The following is a 19,650-nucleotide window of genomic DNA, read 5'->3' on the forward strand; positions in this document are numbered from 1 at the left end:
CTGGGAGGCCGAGATGGGAGGATCGCTTCACGCCAGGAGTTCGAGACCAACGTGAGCAACATAGAGAGACCCTCGTCTCAAAAAATTGTTTAAACATCAGCTGGAGGCAGTGGCGAGCGCCTGTGGTCCCAGTTACTCGGGAGGCTGAGGCAGGAGGATGGCTTGAGCCTGCGAGACTGAGGCTGCAACGACGTGTGACCGCATGACTGCACTCCAGCCTGGGCGAGAGAGGGAAACCTGTCTCAAAAAAGCAAAAAGACGCCCTCGGCGGCCAAGCTCCAGGATCTCCAGCTCCCGGAGCAACGCGGTTACCCGGAGAGCCCGCCACCTCCTCGTCCAGCTTCCGGGGCGGGGCCGGAAGTTCCGGCGAGTGGGGCGTTGAGCAGCGGCGAGCCCTCCCAATAGGGACATCCCAGGCCCGGCAGTCTCGCGAGAAGGGCGGCGGCGGTGGGTTCTGGGAGAGGCGACCGGGCGACCGGGCGACCGAGGGAGGCAGCTGGCGGCGTTGCATGGAGGGCGCGGGCGGCGGTGCGGGCGAGCGGGCGCCGCTGCTGGGCTCGCGGCGGGCAGCCGCGGCGGCGGCGGCGGCGGCGGGGGCGTTCGCCGGCCGGCGCGCGGCTTGCGGGGCCGTGCTGCTGACGGAGCTGCTGGAGCGCGCTGCTTTCTACGGCGTCACGTCCAACCTGGTGCTGTTCCTGAACGGAGCGCCGTTCGGCTGGGAGGGCGCGCAGGCCAGCCAGGCGCTGCTGCTCTTCATGGGCCTCACCTACCTGGGTTCGCCGTTTGGGGGCTGGCTGGCCGACGCGCGGCTGGGCCGGGCGCGCGCCATCCTGCTGAGCCTGGCGCTCTACCTGCTGGGCATGCTGGCCTTCCCGCTGCTGGCCGCGCCCGCCACACAAGCCGCGCTCTGCGGGACTCTGCGCCCGCTCAACTGCTCGGAGCCCTGCCCCGATGCCGCCGCCCGCCGCTGCGCTCCCGCCACCTTCGCGGGGTTGGCGCTGGTGGGCCTAGGTGTGGCCACCGTCAAGGCCAACATCACGCCTTTCGGCGCGGACCAGGTGAGCCGCGCCCTCGCGCTCTCCCTGTCCCTGTCCAGCCCCAACTTCTTCCCCTGCTCCTGTCTCTATCCTGCTCCGCCACGGGACCGCAGAGGGAGCCCCTTGCTCCAGGGGGCTTCTGTCTAGTGCAGAGGAAGCCCGAGAGCAGGTGGACCAAGACCGGAGGGACCGGTGTGATAGGTGCTGGAAGGGCTTTGCCGGGGGCGGGGTGAAGTCTACACACACGGTGATGACTACAGTGGCTTCAAAGAAAAGAGAGGCTGGGCGCGGTGGCTCACGCCTGTAATCCCAGCACTTTGGGAGGCTGAGGCGGGAGGCTTGCTTGAGCCCAGGACTTTGAGACCAGGATGGGCAACATAGTGATCCTTGAGCGTACGAGTTGGAGGCTGCAGTGAGCTAGGGGCACACCACTGCACTCTAGCTTGGGCAACAGAATGAGACCCCATCTCAAAAATAAATAAATAAAAATTTAAAAATAGACTGGGCGTGGGGGCTCACGCCTGTAATCCCAGCACTTTGGGAGGCCGAGTCGGGCGGATCACCTAAGGTGAGGAGTTCGAGACCAGCCTGGCCAACATGGTGAAACCCTGTATCTACTAAATACAAAAATTGGCCGGGCATGGTGGTGCGCGCCGCTTATCCCAGCTACTCGCGAGGCTGAGGCAGGAGAATCGCCTGAACCCAGGAGGTGGAGGTTGCCGTGAGCCAAGATCGCGCCACTGCACTCCAACCTGGGCGACAGAGCGAGACCCGATCTCTAAATAAATAAATAGGACCTTCTCTTTGTTCAGGCCGTGTAAATTCAGACCAGAAGGATAGATAGGCAAGAGCAGTTGTTGCAGGAGCTTTCCAAATACGGGGATTCGCAGGTGCAGAGGCCTTGGCCCAGGAAGCCAGTGAAGGGGAAGCCCCGTTGTTGCCTTAGCTTCTTTACAAAGAAGTGGAAAACACTCATGCTGCGTTTTTGTGGTTTTAAAGGAGTTTTGGGCTAGGTTGGGTAGGAAAGCTCAAATGAAGATGAGTTTGAATCAAGTTAGCATCAAGCTGCTCCCCTGTAACTGTAACTGCCAAGAAATGAGGGAGGAACCACTGCAGCTCTTCAGGAGGGGAGAGGAAATGGTCACCAAGCATTAGATGCAGAATATGCAGCCTCTAAGAGCAATAGCAAACTCAGCATTTCGGAAAATCAAAACTAAAGTGGGAAGTGAGGTGGCAGGCTGGGGCAGATCATGTGAGGAGTGTTAAAGCATTTGGATACAATAGGGAGCTTTACTGCGTTCCAGCAGGGAGTGATAAGATTGATGTCATGTGCAGAGCAGGCGCCGAAGCTGGGGTGGCAGGTCAGGTCTACTTCTTGTTTTTTGAGGATTTGCAAGCTAAGAATGGTCCTTAAATTTTTAAGGGTCGGAAACAGAATAATTTGTGACGAGTGAAAATTTTATGAAAATCAAATTTCAGCCGGGCGCGGTGGCTCACGCCTGTAATCCCAGCACTTTGGGAGGCCGAGGCGGGTGGATCACGAGGTCAAGAGATCGAGACCATCCTGGTCAACATGGTGAAACCCCGTCTCTACTAAAAATACAAAAAATTACCTGGGCATGGTGGCGCGTGCCTGTAATCCCAGCTACTCAGGAGGCTGAGGCAGAATTGCCTGAACCCAGGAGGCGGAGGTTGCGGTGAGCCGAGATCGCGCCATTGCACTCCAGCCTGGGTGACAAGAGCGAAACTCCGTCTCAAAAAAAAAAAAAAAAAAAAAAAAAATCAAATTCCAGTCTCCATAAATCAAGTATTTTTGTAACGTAGCCCCACCCGTTTTTGCTACACAGCCAGACTGCTGGGGCTGCTTTCACCAAGCAGTGGCCGAATTGAGTAACTGCGATGGAGACTAAATGTCTCATAAAACTCAAAATGTGAACTTCTTGCCCAGTCACAGAAGTGTGCAGATGCTTGTTGTAGAGAATGGGTTGTGTAGGGAGTGGTGACAACAGGGACATGAGGTGGAGTATCTCATAACTAGAGTGGAGGCAGTGGAGGTGGGGTGAAGTGGATGGTGCAGGTAAGCTGTGGAAGTAATACCCCAGGCTGGGTCATCTATAATGTAAAGAGGTTTATTTGGTTTAGGGTTCTAGAGGCTGTACCAGAAGCAGGGCACCAGCATCTGCTCTGCTGAGGACCTCTGGAACTGCCAGCTGTGTGGAGATCACATGCACTAGAGGAAGTGAGAGAGAGGGAGGAGGGAGGGGCCAGGCTTGTCAATGACCTCCCTCATAGGAGAGTTCACTCCTAACTGCCACAGCCCCAAGCCTTTCTTCAGGGATCCATCCCCATGACCCAAACACTAGGCCCCACCAGCAACACTGGGGATCAAATTTCTTCATGAGATTTGGAGGGTCAGACATTGACACCAAGGCATGTGAACAGTAGGGAAGGTGACTCCTAGGCTTTTGCACTGACTGAGAGTGCCTGTTTTGGGGGAACATTTGCTGAGGGCTTACTATGCAGCAGACACAGTTCTCAGCACAGTACTTGGGTTGGTCCATGTGACACACATGCTGATACGGTGCCCATTTTACTGATGGGGACACTGAGGCTTGAGAGGTTAAATCATTGGCCCAAAGTTACACAGCTTGTATGTGACTGAGTCAGGATTCAAAGCCTGTCCTTTGAATCTGAGCTTTCACTCTGCCTGTGAAAGGCTATCCCATTCCAGTCAGACACCTTAGAGTGACATCAGAAGTGATAGTCTTCTAATAGAACAGTGGCATATGCTTACATACTTGACCAAATATGAACCTCACAGGAGTTATATCCATTTTATTGATGAGGAAACAGGCACAAAAAGAGATCACTTTCTTGTTGCCTATAGGTAGTGAGGGATCAAGCTGGACTTTCGTTCTAGTCGGATTCTTCTTTAACTCCTGCACTGAAATGGGCCCAGTGTGCCTGCGTTCTGTGATGATTCTGCGGGGCTGGATCTCAAGGCCCAGACTCTTGGCCTTGCGGTGCCATTGGCTCATGGGTCAGCACTGAAGGAATAGGCTGGTAGCACAGTCAGTGTTTGTTTTTTAAAGACTTGGCTATGTCACACAAGCATACTCGAAAGCTTATGTTATGCCTCTTACTGGTGCTGTTCCCACATGATCTCATTTAAGCCTCACAACAGTTGATGAATGTGCTGCAGTTACACCTGTTACACAGGGAGCAGAGGCCTGGAGGGTTGGCTCCCAAGGCTGCACAGCAAGTGCCTGGGGGAGCTGGTGTTGGGGGGCCCTGGCAGCCTGACTTACAAGCTGGTGCTCTCCAAGAGGTAACAGACGAGTAACTGATACTTCTTAAAATGAGGAGGAAATGGTGCTGGGTTATCTCGAATGAATCTGACAGAATATGTGCTCTTTCATCCATAATTAAATGTGGATGTTGAGAGGAGATGTGCCTTCTTCCATAAGATAGCTGGCCTAGTCTCTTCCCATGTAACACTCGTGGGAAAAGGGAACCATCTGGATAAAAGGCTACTTGCTAGACCTGGCCGCCCCCGCATCACGAGCTGAGTGCTGGGATCCCAGCTGCTGTCATGGCCCTTCTTCTTGGATACTTGGGATAGTTTGTAGACCACCTATTAGCTAATAATGTACTGATGTTGCCTTTCTTAGGTGTGGTAATCTCACTTCGGTTAGACGAATGTCCTTATTTCCAGGAGACTCATGATGAAATTTTGGGGGTGAAATAGGATGCTGCAGCTTATTTGTAAATAGTTCAGCCAGAAGTCGTTTTTTTTTTTTTTTTTTTTTAAGACCAAGTCTCACTCTGCTACCCAGACTGGGGTGCTGTGGTGTGAACTCGGCTCACTACAACCTCTGCCTCCCAGGTTCAAGCTATTCTCGTGCCTCAGCCTCCTGAGTAGCCGGGACTACAGATATGAGCTACCACACCTGGCTAATTTTTGTATTTTTAGTAGCGACGGTATCTTATCAGGTTGGCCAGTCTGGTATCGAACTCCTGACCTCAGGTGATCCACTCGCCTCAACCTTGGGATTACAGGCATGAGCCACGGCGCTCGGCCAGAAGTATTTTTTGTGTATAGAACAGAGAGTGCTGAGGATCTAAGTGAAGGGTAGAAAAGTGTGCATTTTGTGATTCAACTTTCCTATACATTTGGAATTTTTAATGAAAAGAGAATGTTTACTGTTGAATGTATAAGCTAAATGCAGTATAGCCATACAATGGAATATTTTTCAGCCATAAGAAAAGAAATTAAGTACTGATGAGCCTTGAAAACATGACACCCAGTGAAGGAAGCCAGAGACAAGGCTTCAGTTGTGTGATTCCATTTATGTGGAATGTCTGGAAGAGATGAGTCTGTGGAGACTGGAAGTAGATGAGGGGTTGCCAGGGGCCAGGAGAGGGCGTGGGAGTGACTGAAAGGGAACAGGGCTTCCTGTTGGTGTGATGAGAATGTGGGTTTGGATAACAGTGATGGTTGTACGTCTCAGTATACTAAAGACTACTGAATGGCACACTTTTAAAGGGTGAGTTTTGTGGTATGTGAGTCATACCTCAGTGGAAAAGCATCAGGGGGAAGAAGTAGCTTTATGCCAGGGTGCTTGCCCTGTGGCCAGGTGGCAGGTCCCCTCCAGGTGCTGCTGTGTCATGGCAGGAGGCCTGGCTGGGGAGCCTGAGGTGTGTAGGCTTGAAGTATGCGCTGCTGTGCCCTAGGCTGGGGTTAATTTGTCCTGGTCTGGTCCTTGTCATTTAGAGGAAACCTATTTGTATTTTTAAGGTGCTTTTTATGCTTCTTTGTCACTTACTTCTTCGTATCCCACGTAGAGCTTCTGGGAAACATTCTGATAGGAGAGATGAATGGGGTCAGGCTGCATAGCTTTGAGGAGGAGGCCTAGTTGGCTTTTGAAAGGGGATATGTGAGCTGTGTGTCCAAGGGAGATGTATGCTCATGTAAATCACATCAGGCCCGTATCTTCCCCCAGCGCTTCACCTTTCTCAAAGATCACAATCATTCTTGGTGGATCGATTATTTGAAATAGTGACCTGAAAGAAGAAAATCTTATTTTACAGATAAGGAGAGCAAATGATGCATTTTTTTCTAGAGGAAAAACTGACACTGTATTTTAAGGAATTCCTCTGTCAGCCAACTGTTTGGCTTGCTGTACACAATTCTGTTCTTGTAGCTTTTCTTCTCCAAATTGATTTTGGTTTTATCTTTTGACCAGTCATATGAAAACCTTGTTTATCCTTGGTAGGACGCATGGCTGCTGCTCACACAGTGATGTCATGCAACCCATGGAAAGGGAGGCTGCGGCCTGTCTGCCAGGAGCGAGGAAGCATGTGATGTCCCTTCACAGCAGCCAGCTTCCCTTGTTACAGAAATGCCTGGTGTGTGGCTATTAAAGGCTTAGTAATAGTCTTTGGTTTATAAAGTAATTTTGATGGATTACTCTTGGAAGTTGAAACAAATTGACCACCACAATTACACAGGAAATGAGGATGAAAGTCGTTTTAAGGTTAGGATTTTCCTAGACTATCAGATGCTGAGTTGAAGAGGACATAGGTCTGAGACTGGGAAGATGTGTGAAGGGCCTCTGGAAAAGGGAAAGGCCCGAGTACCTTTCAGGTGTTAGACAGTTTGTGTCTCTATTAAGTTTAGATATTATGTTTACTGGCCTTTTTTATGCTTGTCAAAAAATTCCTTTTTGTTTGTTTGTTTTCACACTTGCATTTTTGTTTTCTCAGTAACCATTTCTCTGCTCACATTTTTCATGTTTCTTCCTGGTCCATGTCTAGTATTGCATGAGAATTGGTGCCCACTGTTGAGCAATATTTAAATGCATTGTGTCCCAGTGAAGAACTGTCTTAGATGTCTAAGAAGTTCTCAACTCAAACTTTTTATTCAATAGAGATGTCTGCATTTGGTCTAGGACGTCTGTTCAGTATTGTCATAGATAGGAGAAGAGTTTAAACTTTTGAGAACATGTGATTTTGTTTTAAACTTAGATTTTGAGTTTGAAGTGGTGTTACTATATATATAATTAATTACCTGCCACCACAGCAGCCATGCTTAACCATTTGGATTTCAAACAGATCTCTTTTTGAGGCTCACACAGTTGTTTTCTGTTTTGCTCTATTTCCTTTAGAGAGGAGCACACAATTTTACACCTCTGCTTTAACTTTTTAAAAATAGAGTTTTGAATAGTATATCAAATATGTGACTGCTAAAAAGATACATGTGCTTATTGAATACCATATCTTTTTGTTTGTTTGTTTTGAGACAGGATCTCACTGTCACCTAGGCTGGAGTACAGTGGTGCCATCACAGCTCACTGCAGCCTCCTCCCTAGTTGAAGGGATCCTCCCACCTCAGCATCACAAGTAGCTGAGACTCTAGGTGCACACCACTGCACCTGGCTGATGTTTATAATGTTTTGTAGAGATGCGGGTCTCCCTGTGTTCCCAGTCTGGTCTCAAACTCTTGAACCCAAGTGATCCACCTGCCCTGGCTTCCCGAAGTGCTAGGATTCCAGACATGAGCCACCATCTGTGGATCCAGAAACTACATCTATTATTGGAATAAGAATGTTCTAACTCTTTCATAACCTGTGACTTAAGAATGAGACGGTAGAAGTTTTTAAGACAGTAAGAGAGCCTTTTTATGAGAATCAGCATCAGCCTTTCGTAAGTTTGTTGAAAAGAAATTTAGGAAATGAAACTCACTAAAAATGTCTCCGTCAAGTACAGGGCTCATTCACACGGTGTCCTATTTAGAGGTGAAAATCCAGGTTGGCAGAGAAGGCTTCTGGTACGTCTGCCCCCAAATGACCTGTTCCCAACCTCTTGGACTCCATTGAAGTAGCCTCATGAACTGCATAAGCCTAGATGTTGCATGATTACCTCAGTGCTTTTGTTTGAATCCAGGAAGTCAGTGATTTTTGAGAAATCCCTACCCTTATCAGAATTTCTCATGATTTCATTTATAGCCTGTCTAATCTAAAAATAATAGCATGTGGTTTTATCTTTAATCCATGATTTCTTCTTTGCTTTAAGTTTATCAAGATCTCTGGTTCTCAGGAGACCAGATACAGTCGTTGTGGGTAGTGGCTTGGCCTCACTGAACAAATGCCGCCTACAGTGTTTTTCTTTGGGGCCTAAGTGTATTTGCGGGGTGCCTCATGGTACTCACATGTAGCTCAGTAAGGCATGGAGCTTTGTAACATTGGTTCTAACACTTATCTGTGAGTAGAAGTCACCTGGGAAGTTGTTTGAAATGCAGATTCCTGGGCCTGGGCCCCAGAGACAGTGATTCAGCAGGTCTGGTGTATGGGTCCTGTGACTCTGTTTTTGTTTTTTTTTTTTTTTTGAAGCACGGTTTTGTTCTTGTTGCCCAGGCTGGAGTGCAATGGTGTGATCTCAGGTCACTGTCTCCTGGGTTCAAGCAATTCTTCTGCCTCAGCCCCGCCAAGTAGCTGGGATTACAAGTGCCCACCACCATGCCTGGCTAATTTTTGTAGTTTTAGTAGAGACAGGGTTTTACCATGTTGACCAGGCTGGTCTCAAACTCCTGCTTTTAAACCTCCCAAAGTGCTGGGATTATAGGTGTGAGCCACCACACCCAGCTGACTCTGTATTTTTTTTTTTGAGACAGAGTCACCTCTGTTGCCCAGGCTGGAGTGCAATGACATGATCTCACTGCACTCTCCGCCTCCTGGGTTCAAGCAGTTCTCCTGCCTAAGCCTCCTGAGTAGCTGAGATTATAGGCATGTGCCACCAAGCCCAGGTAAATTTTGTATTTTTAGTAGAGATGGATTTTCACCATATTGGCCAGGCTGGTCTTGAACTCCTGGCCTCGTGATCCACCCACCTCAGCCTCCGAAAGTACTGGGATTACAGGTGTGAGCCACCACACCCGGCCTGACTCTGTATTTTTAAAGAACATTCCAGATAATTCCAAGGCAAGTGGTTCAGATAGTTAGAAAAATTCTATAGCAGGTGGTCCACATACTCAGAGAAACTCTCTAGGATTTGTTGGAATTTAGTGTAATTAAGTGAAACCTACCCAGCACCTGTGGTAATTAAAAGCGTAGGGTGCATTTTTTGTGAAGAAATCCGTGAATGTTTCTGTAAACACCATGTTGACTGTGTTGCACTTCTTAAAGGTTGTGATGACAACGGTAATTTTAACCACTTGACTGTATATGTTTTTCATCCTTGAAGACTATCATATATTTTCAAGTGTCTTTCCTCCCTGTTATTTTAGGTTAAAGATCGAGGTCCAGAAGCCACTAGGAGATTTTTTAATTGGTTTTATTGGAGCATTAACCTGGGAGCGATCCTGTCATTAGGAGGCATTGCCTACATTCAGCAGAACATCAGCTTTGTCACTGGTTATGCGATCCCCGCTGTCTGCGTCGGCCTTGCTTTTGTGGTCTTCCTCTGTGGCCAGAGCATTTTCATCACCAAGCCTCCTGATGGCAGTGCCTTCACCGACATGTTCAAGATACTGACGTATTCCTGCTGTTCCCAGAGGCGACGTGGAGAACGCCAGAGTAATGGGTAAGCCCTTAATTCTCATCTCGGGCTGTTTGATAGGACTTATCGATCTCTTTATTAACATCCTCGCTTAGGTTTGTTGTGTGCTTACCGTGTGCTGGGCCTGGGTGAGTGGTTTACATGTCTTCTGTCCTCTAGCCTTGCATTTCCCCAAGGAGGTGGATGCGATATTATTATCCCCATCTTAAAGACAGGCCAGTGGACTGATTCCAGAGCTCATGTTTTAACCCACACGTTGCACTTCCTCTCACTGCCAGCGTAGACGGAAGCTCCTTTAATGTCAGATTATAAAGGTAGAAATTTGCAGAGGGCATCGAGGAGACACAAAACATGCTTGAGACGTTTCTTTTTATTTTAAAAGGTTCTGAAATACATTTGGATGAAAAACTAAGCAGTTGCTAATGCTGTCAGTACCTGTCTCTACTCTTGAAAAAGTAAGCCACTGCCTCTTCCTTAAAGGTCAGCAATTGATCAGGTTGGCATGGGCTCAGTCATACAGCGGTCAGGTCTGTAACTCTGACAGGAAGGTACAGTCGCAGGATGCAAGATGCACTGAGGGTGACCAGATGATCTCAGGGGACTTACCCAGTGTCAGCACCAAAGTCCCCTGAACTGGGGTTTTAAAGCTGAAAGTCTTGTGTCCTCAGAGCCCCTCCAAGTCACTGGCTAACTATGGCTCATGCTTGGTAATGTTAGATGCCAGTTAATAAAAAAAGTCCAGACCTTAAGCCCAAGAAGAGAACTCAGAAATTTTTGTGTTATTCTTTATTGAGGCATCATTTATAGGTAGTGAAATTTACCCCTCATTGCTGTACAGTTCTGTGAATTATGACAAACTCACTCAGGTTGTATAAGCACCAGTGCAGTCAAGGCATAGATTATTTCCATCATTCCAGAGAAGTCTCTGGGGCCTTTTGTAGTCAGCCCCCTCATGGAATGTTTTATCAGCATAGAAATGCCCAGTGGCTGGCCCGTCACTCAGCCATTGGAGGAAGCGTCCTGTGTCTCTGAGCTGTGCATCCCACTGTGGCATGGCACTGGCTGCTGGGCGTTCTTCTCCAGGCCCACTCGCACATCTGCCTCCCTGCAGCGTGCCTGTGTTTGTTTTGCTGATGTGCTTGGAGCCATAGCGAATGTGTCTAACATTCCTTCCATGTGGTAGATTGAAACGACACCAAAATAGCCCTGTGCGCCTACTTCTTTGCTCCAGGCTGAACATCTCTGATTTCTCCAGCTGTCCCTGTGTGGAGTTCTGGCAGATCTCACCAGTCTAAATGACCTATTGGAAATGCCGGTGGTCACTGTGGCTTTCAGACACATAATTCAGCACTGCAAAGGGTGGGATGACACTAAAGAATTTTTAGTAATTCAAGTATAGGAGGCTGAGGTGGAAGGATAATTTGAGCCCAGGAGGTCAGGTCAAGGCTGCAGTGAGCCATGATTGTGCACCAGTGCACTCCAGCCTGGGCAGCAAAGTGAGACCTTATCTCAAAAAAATAAAAAAGTAGCCCCATCTTAGCTGACACTAGTCTTTTGCCAGGGATTTATTTGATTAGACAGAAGCAGTGTTTCAGATCCTAGAAGTCTTCTTCAGGAAAAACCCTTAAAGTTTCAGTATCTGTGTGGGTGGTACCCCGTAGACATTTCTGCAAGAGAACAGCATTGTTTGGTGGATGTATTTGGGTTTTAATGCTCAAATGGCAGTGTGGAGAGGGTTTGGGGCAACTTTTACTTAGGAAACTGATTGTTTCCTGAGTAATCCCTGAGGATTGTTTTTGAAAGTCTTCTTGGGCAAAAATAAGGGGAAGAAAGTGGGGGCTAGCTTGATGGTCTGAGGAATTCTCAGAGTCTGCTGTTTGTATGAACTGGCTCTGTGACCTTGGGCAGGTTACTGATCTTGCCAAGCCCAGCTTTCCTTTTTGTACAGTGGAGATGGATTCATCTCAGTTGTGAGGCCTGAGCACAGTGATGAGTGCAAGACCCTGAGCAGGATGCCAGGCACATGATTAGGGCCCCGTCAGTGGCGACCGCTGTGATGAGGGTGCCTGCAAGAAACTGGGCATGCAAAGCCTGAGGAAGCACGACATACACGGCGCTTTTACAGTCATGACGCTTCATTTCATCTGGCCCAATCTCAGTTTCAATCTAGGTGGATCTGTGTTTCGAAGATGATACAGTGCTTGATATTAAATGAGAAATGAAGGTACGTACTTTGAGATACGTACTTATTTGAGAACCTGTGAGAACCAGTGGACTCTTCCTGGAGAATACACACACATTTATATGCAGCCTTCACAGAGACTCGGGGGTACAGGTGTCCTGAAACTGGAGCCCATAAACTTTTGTGGGGAGGAGCAGAGGGCTCTTGTGGGTGTTTGGGTGTCACTTGTGACCATGGCTTCATGTTGGACCCTTATATGTTGCATATAGTGCACTTAACAATATGTATAACCCGGTAAAGCATCTGATGCATATTCACTTGACAACTTTTAAATACTTTAATGATGTAAAGTGAAAGTAATATAACCAATAACTTTTCTGAATGATTCTTCGTGTGAAAATGGATTTGTTATGTGGTATTTAAATGTTTTTAGTGAAACATATTTAGTATGATGTGGTAAATCACTGATAGTATCTGTGTTAGGTACAAAAAGACTTTAATTTCCTTTTTTGGAAAAAAAAATAGTACTTGAAGTTAAGAATGTTTTCAGGTGAGAGTATTTATAATATCTTTGGAATTTATTTTCACTTTTGTGTGTTTTTGTTTCTGATTATTTTCCCCCACTAGACTAAGACCATCAGGACAGGCGCCCTCTCCTTTAAAAATGTGCTCCCTTGTCCCCAGCTCCCAGGTAGAGCAATGCAGGGCCCGCAGCAGGTACTTGATCAGTATTTGTTGGATCGAATTAGTTTTCTTGTCCAAAATTTGGCTAAAATGTTAAATTATAGTTTTCAGCTCTTCCCCCCTCCCCCCACCGAATGTCCAGACTTAAAATGTTGGCTTTATAAGATAAAAGAATTTAAAATAGTGGCACCATAGTAAAACAGGACATGAGTTAATAAACTAGAAAGCGGACAGGTGCCATTTCTACTGGCTTCCCACAGTTAAATGCAATCTTAATGGGACTTAACTCTCTCCTGGTACTTCTGGCTTTAGAGAATAGTGTACACTTTGTTTTCCCATTTTACCCCTGAGATCCTTGGTGCCCACTCCTCATTAGAGTGTTTTGGAACTGGGAGAGAGGTGGAGCTCTCTAGTGGAGCCTGTTCATTTTCTAAATAATGAAGCAGGCCCAGAGCGAGTAAGTAAAGCTTGCTAGTACAAGAGCTGGGAATGCCAGGTCCATGTTCCTGCTGTGACCGGCAGATGTGAGGGCAGTGGCAGGGAGTGGAGGCACAGTGGTGTCCTGTGGGGGTCAGGGCCTCAGGCTCTAAAGCCAAGACTACCTGGGTCCAAGTCCTGGCCGTATACCTCGGGCACCCTTCTCATTCTCTGTGCCAAGGTGTCCTCCTCCGTGCAGTAGGACCCTGAGGAGTTTGAACACTGCACTGTTAATGAGGGAGCACATAGGGCACAGTGCATTCGGCACTTCCTGTTTCCTGCTCTCGGAACAGAGCTGGGGACGTCCTCCTCTCATCACCACCATCACTGCCCTCCTCCTCAGCTGTTCCTTAAGCCAAAAGCTGACAGCTTTCCTCCGAGAATAGAACCCCGCCTCAGTCCATGCTTAAGAGTGTCTTTAAGCCAGCAGGGTTTTATTAGCAGCATTGGTGTTGGCTGTCAGGTCTTGATATTTGATAAATTAGCTAATTAAAAATTGGCACAATCCAGTGCATTTTTTCACGTGTTATCCAGTGGCATGGCCGATGTCCTTCCCAGTGTCAGGTGGAGCTGCAGGCTCTCCGCACTCAGAGACAGCTGAGCTGGCAGCAGCGCTGGGGCTGAGCTCAGCCATGGTTCAGACTGTCATCACAGATCTTCCAGCCACGCAATTGTACTTTGACTAGAAAGTCCCTTTGTCAGCTGTTTTAGTCCATTCTGTGACATTTAGAAGTAGGTAGCTGTGTTTGGTGTGTACATTTAGTGAGTGATGGAATGAGTTGAAGCAGATTCCATACAGTGAGCTGGTTTCCTACCTCCAAACGTAATTTGTGACCAAATAATTGATTGCTGGGAGGGGAAGAAAACTAATTCCTTCATTTTATTTCCCAAAGTGAAGGCATTGGAGTCTTTCAGCAATCTTCTAAACAAAGTCTGTTTGATTCATGTAAGATGTCTCATGGAGGGCCATTTACAGAAGAGAAAGTGGAAGATGTGAAGGCTCTGGTCAAGATTATCCCTGTTTTCTTGGCTTTGATACCTTACTGGACAGTGTATTTCCAAGTGAGTGGTGACAAACAGGTTCAATTTCCTTTATCTTCCTATGAAGTCTTGCCCTAGCACTTGTTTTGGCCATTTTTAAAGTAGTTAGGACTAGATGATTTTTTTTCCATGAGTCTGTGGAATCTTGGAATTTTTGTTTTTAGTTATGGAGTCATTTTGACTGCTTTAAATATTTTTAAAGCCTTTCTGAAAAAGAAGCTGAGAACAGGTATGCTTCTGGTTTTCCAGGCCCCTCTTGTTAATGTAGTTTCTCCTGTGGATAACTGGCCATTCTTTTTCAAAATCGATCTCCAGAGGACTTTACAATCACCAGATGGTTGACTTGTCTGTTTTCAAACTTAAGCCATTGTCTGTTCCTGGGAGTCACTGCTGTGTTGCATCTCAGAGTCTAGTTTAGGGGAGGGGCAGGATGCTTAAGAGTGTCTGAAAGCAGCACAGGTGGTTCACGTGTAATAATACTGCTTTTTATACCCAGATGCAGACAACATATGTTTTACAGAGTCTTCATTTGAGGATTCCAGAAATTTCAAATATTACAACCACTCCTCACACGGTAAGAACAATGTAATGATCTGAACATTGTCATTTTGGGCTTATGTAATAAATTGATTCCTTTTACCAACTGTAAATGTTTTATGAATGCCATCAGCACAAACAAAAAACATTGTTACTGAAATAGAGTTTTTACTTATTTTAGAGAATATTTTTTCATTGGTTGTATCATTGACTAGATTAGGTTGACCAATCTAATTTACTGAAATAGAGTTTTTACTTATTTTAGAGAATATTTTTTCATTGGTTGTATCATTGACTAGATTAGGTTGACCAACTGACGTTGGTCAGTTAAACGTCACTTAGTATTTTTCACCTGATTATTTTCCCCTCAAGGCACAGAAAAGCAAATGCAGATTCATTTAGAAATAAATCTTTTCCCGTTTCATGGTCTCTAACCTGAAGAGGTTGTACTTGGAGGGGAATTGTTCTTTACATGCATTTCTCCCATGAGATGTTTGTTCTCAAGACAGGCGATGACCTGTATTACAGGGGACTAAACGCCTCCTGTGTTTCACCGCAGCTCCCTGCAGCCTGGCTGACCATGTTTGATGCTGTGCTCATCCTTCTGCTCATCCCTGTGAAGGACAAACTGGTCGATCCCATTTTGAGAAGGAACGGCCTGCTCCCGTCCTCCTTGAAGAGGATCGCTGTGGGCATGTTCTTTGTCATGTGCTCGGCCTTTGCTGCAGGTAAGAAGTGTTTCTGTTTGGTTTCCCCTCAGGCCTGCTTGGCAGTTGTGGATTCAGAATATAGTGTTCACACCTAGTCACACCTCACGCTGTTCAGGAGGTGCCTGTCTGTAAAAGAGGATGTGTATCAGATATTGTACACCACTGATTCTTTACTTTAAACCTTAGAATAAGTTTAAGATTATTTTCTTAAGGATATGTCATTTTTCTTCTGGTACTGAAACCATTGGATTTCTCTGAAAAGTGACTTTTGGACTGAGTTCCAGGAAGCTTGTTCTCTACCTCCTGATTTAGAATTAGACTATTGAATGCTGAATAGATGAATTTTTATAAATTAAAGGTACTATATAATTCTCAAGGATGAGAATTGCACCTTCTGATTACCAGCCTTAGGTTTATTAACAAGTGTTAGGGTGCCTGTGAGTCCTTTGAATTTTTTATGTAAAATTCTGCATGCATTTTTCTGGCGACAAAAATGTTTCTAGATTGTTATAGGCTCATGGGCAGCGTCTCCTCCCCCTACAAATCAACTTGATAAGAACGAATGCTAAAGTCTCTAAACTCTGATGAGGAGAGTTATCCTGTTAAGGGTTTCCATTCTGTTTTCATAATCTGTATGTTCTGAAATGAGTTGTTCATCTTTTGCTGATAAAGCTGGGTATTGCTGACTTTCTCAATTATTTTGGAGTTCTTCCTTCATTAATATTTGAAAATTATTGAATGATAAAATACCTTAGTTACATAAGAAGAAAAGCTTGATATTCTTGAATCAACTATATATTATCTGCTGTTATGAGGACTTCAGTGCTAAGCGCTGCTGAAATGGAATTTAATATTCTCAAACAATGCTGCCTTCATAGCAGCCTTCATCTGCTTTTGCCAGACTGAACATATTGATACAGTACTTAATAGATTTTAAGAAATTAGTCCCTGGGCTTAAGAAATCTCTATTCTAGAGACTGGGACATTTTAGAAGACGATTGCATTTTCTTTTGTTCACATAGTTAATTAAAGTGAGGTCGTGACTGAATGAAGTTTTTGCTGCGTGCTTTCTTTATAATTCAGCTTCTCTCCCAGAGCTGTGGCACATGGGGAAACAAGCATGGGCAGAGAAGAGCTGAATCACTGCAGGGCTCTTGGTGCAGGCTGCAGTCAGCAGAGTGCGCACGTCGATGGGCTGTCTGCAGGAACAGTCTTTGCACTGGAGACTGTCTGCCTGTCTGTCCTACCTCCCCAAAGCGCAGGCCCAGCTTTGGCTTCAGACGTCTGTCTCTCCCTGTGTCTGTGCCCTGTCACTACACTGGTTGATGCCAAGGAAGGGAGTCCTCGTTCCCTCCCTGTGGGAAAGAAGATGTCCTTGGTCTCCAGAGGCTTTTCCAGCAGATACTTGGTTTGGGCTCCTTCCCTAACATCCTCTCTTTCAGTTTCATAAATGGCTGAATCGCTTCAGTGGGCTGCCTTGAGAGTCATGCAGGCCTTTCTGGTGGTTTCTGTTTGCGCTTGTGAAGGAAACAAGTGGCAGATGAGTCACTGATGAGATTTCCCCATCACGCTCCATCCGTTCTGTCTTTAAACAGTGCTGGCAGAATACACAATAGAACAAGTCCAGTGCTCACTGACCAGAGTCAGTGGCCTGTGCCCCGTGCTTGCCTTCTTAGTGAGTGTTGGCGCCTGTGTGGAGGCAGGCGCTCTGACCTAGTGTGACCGCAGCAGCCCCAGACCCTCTGAATTGGTGACACAGAAGTGGAAAACACACAGCACGTTTGCGTTCTTAAAAAGCATTTATTTGCCAAGTAACCCAATATTGGAAAGAAGCTTTAACCATCAGTAGTTGGGAAGTTACATATATCTTATAATTTGACATGAGTACAATTTATTAAATTTAATATAAACAGCTGCCCATGTTTGATGCGGTTTCATTCCCACCTCTAGTGAGTATTATGTAAGGATGTTAATAATCTTTGAGTAGAGACTTGAAGCCATCCTAGCAAACTAAAATTTTAATGCTTAACCACCTACACCCATAATCCATCGCGGTCTTCCACTTAGTGCCGTGCCTGGCGGAGGCCACTTTTTCTCTAAACATCTTCAGATGCACATTGGGCAGGTCCAAGGAGCTTCTTCTGCTCAGCTTAAGAAAAAAAGTATGTTAATTTGTTAGATTTAATTTTTCACCTGAAAACATTGTGTATATGTTCTTAAATTACAAGAGTAAAAAGATGCTCATTGGAGAAGAGGAAACCTTAGAAGCGTGAGGGAGAGAATGAAGAGCCACTGTGTCCTTAGAGCTGCTCACTACTGTTATTTTGCCATTGGTCTTGTTTGTGTCTGTGCACATGCATCTTTTATGATTTTGCAAAAGCAGAATTCTATTGTGTAAGCTGATCAGAGCCTAAGAAAAACCAAATGTAAGAAAGCTATGAAAGTGTAATAGAAGTTATTAATGGCAAGAAGAGGACCAAAAGCCTGTGAGCCGTAAACTACACATACGCACACGCGGACACAGTTGGAAACACTCAAGATTCCACCACCCAAGGAAATCCTCTAATAACATTGTGTAAATGCGTGGGAAATTATAAAAGTACATGATGTATGACTTATGTTTATACTGTCCTCTGTAACCTGCTTATGAAAAACAGTGTATCGTTAATATTCTTTCATGTGAGACACTGAGCTGCGTTCCTTCGTTGTCGGCTGTTTTGGATTCTAGTTTGCACTGTTTGAGTAATCGTTACAGTGAAATGTTTTTACTTACCTTCTTAAATCCCAAGAAGTGTAGTCATTGGATCACATTAAGGCCTGTGGTGCATGTGGCTGAACTGTCTTGCGGGAAGGTAGCAGGCCCTTCCATCGTCGCAGGTGGGTGGGTGATCCACCTGAATCACTGTACCTGGTCATCTGCTCTTCCCCATTTTCTGTGTCGTGGGGACTGTGTTAACCACAACTGTTGCTAGGCGCTAGGCAGGAGTCAATCCTGGGCTTCAGAGCATGGATGGACATCCTGAAATTGAGGCAGAATCAACTGAGGACCTTTCTCAGGGAAAAAGGTTATAGCTTTCATTAGAAAAGAGTTGAAAACCACTCATCTATAGCAAGTTTTAAAAAGTTACACGGTCAACTTATGGTCATTAAAAATAGATACAAACGGAGGCTTAGGTTCATCCATGATCCCACCATCCAGAGGTGACCACTGCAGCTCGTTTTGTATCTTCCTAGAACATTTTCTGGGTATGGCCAAATTACTTACTTTAAAACAGGAATGGAACAAACTCCTCTCAGTTTATCACCTGTTTTTGTTTACTGAATGCTTACCGTTTTCCCATATCATTAGTTATTACATTTAAATTGTGCTCTCTAATAACTACACCATATTTTGTTTTTGAATGTTATATCAGTTTTAAAAATCAGCACTTTTAGGCTGCATGTGGTGGCTCACGCCTGTAATCCCAGCATTTTGGGAGGCCGAGGCGGGTGGATCACAAGGTCAAGAGATCGAGACCATCCTGGCCAACGAAGTAAAACCCCGTCTCTACTAAAAATACAAAAATCAGCTGGGTGTGGTGGTGCATGCCTGTAGTCCCAGCTACTCGGGAGTCTGAGGCAGGAGAATCGCTGGAACCCAGGAGGCAGAGGTTGCAGTGAGCTGAGATTGTGCCACTGCACTCCAGCCTGGTGACAGAGCGAGACTCCGTCTCAAACAACAACAACAAAAAAACAACAAAACAGCATTCTTCTTACTTAGGATGTTTGATTCCAGTTTATTCTTATTTCAAACAAGACTATGTTGTCACCCTTATACATAAGCATATATGCACTTGTCCTACTGTTTGCTGAGTGTCACCTACTGGATGTGAGAGTGGTGGGGCGAAGTGTAGTTAGTGTGTAGAATTCTCGTTTCCTAGCATCCTTGCCAGTACTCATTTTTTTTTTCTGTTAATCTTTTCTTAGTTGAAGGGTTGAAAAATGGCATATTATTGTTTTAATGTATGTTATTAGTGATGTTTAAGATTCTTTCCCAAAATTTCTCAAACTCTTATCATCTCAGGTGGGTCATGGTCCAACTGGATCCCCACAGAATATAACTGTACATGGTTATATTCTGTGTACAGTTCGTGTTCCCATTTTTCTAACAGGTTTTCTATTTGTGTTGTTATATAATAGATCATGATTGTTTAAGGATTTTAAATTTTTATGTCTTAGCTTATGTATATTTTTCCCATTTAAAAAATTTTCCCTTGGGAGACCAAGATTGGTGGATCACCTGAGATCAGGAGTTCAAGACCAGCCTGGCCAACATGTTGAAACTTCATCTCTATTGAAAATACAAAAATTAGCCAGGCATGGTGGTATGTGCCTTTAATCCCAGCTACTTGGGATGCTGAGGCACGAGAATTGCTTAAACCCAGGA

At 45.7% G+C, this 19,650-nt stretch overlaps 1 protein-coding gene across 1 annotated transcript in view; it reads left to right on the top strand.

Moving 5' to 3' along the window:
• Positions 1 to 494: 494 nt before the first annotated feature.
• Positions 495 to 19,650, top strand: part of SLC15A4 (solute carrier family 15 member 4) — a 31,573-nt gene continuing 12,417 nt past the window's right edge. Inside the window, exons 1-5 of the mRNA XM_021668939.2 lie at positions 495 to 1,058; positions 9,322 to 9,617; positions 13,830 to 13,998; positions 14,474 to 14,551; positions 15,074 to 15,242. Of these exons, the coding sequence (XP_021524614.2) occupies positions 510 to 1,058; positions 9,322 to 9,617; positions 13,830 to 13,998; positions 14,474 to 14,551; positions 15,074 to 15,242 (1,261 nt within the window). The 5' untranslated portion in view covers positions 495 to 509. The remainder of the gene's footprint in view (positions 1,059 to 9,321; positions 9,618 to 13,829; positions 13,999 to 14,473; positions 14,552 to 15,073; positions 15,243 to 19,650) is intronic.

The sequence above is a fragment of the Aotus nancymaae genome, unplaced genomic scaffold (genome assembly GCF_030222135.1).
Source record: "Aotus nancymaae isolate 86718 unplaced genomic scaffold, 86718_ANA_hifiasm-v0.15.2.pri h1tg000021l, whole genome shotgun sequence".
NCBI classification, from domain to species: domain Eukaryota; kingdom Metazoa; phylum Chordata; class Mammalia; order Primates; family Aotidae; genus Aotus; species Aotus nancymaae.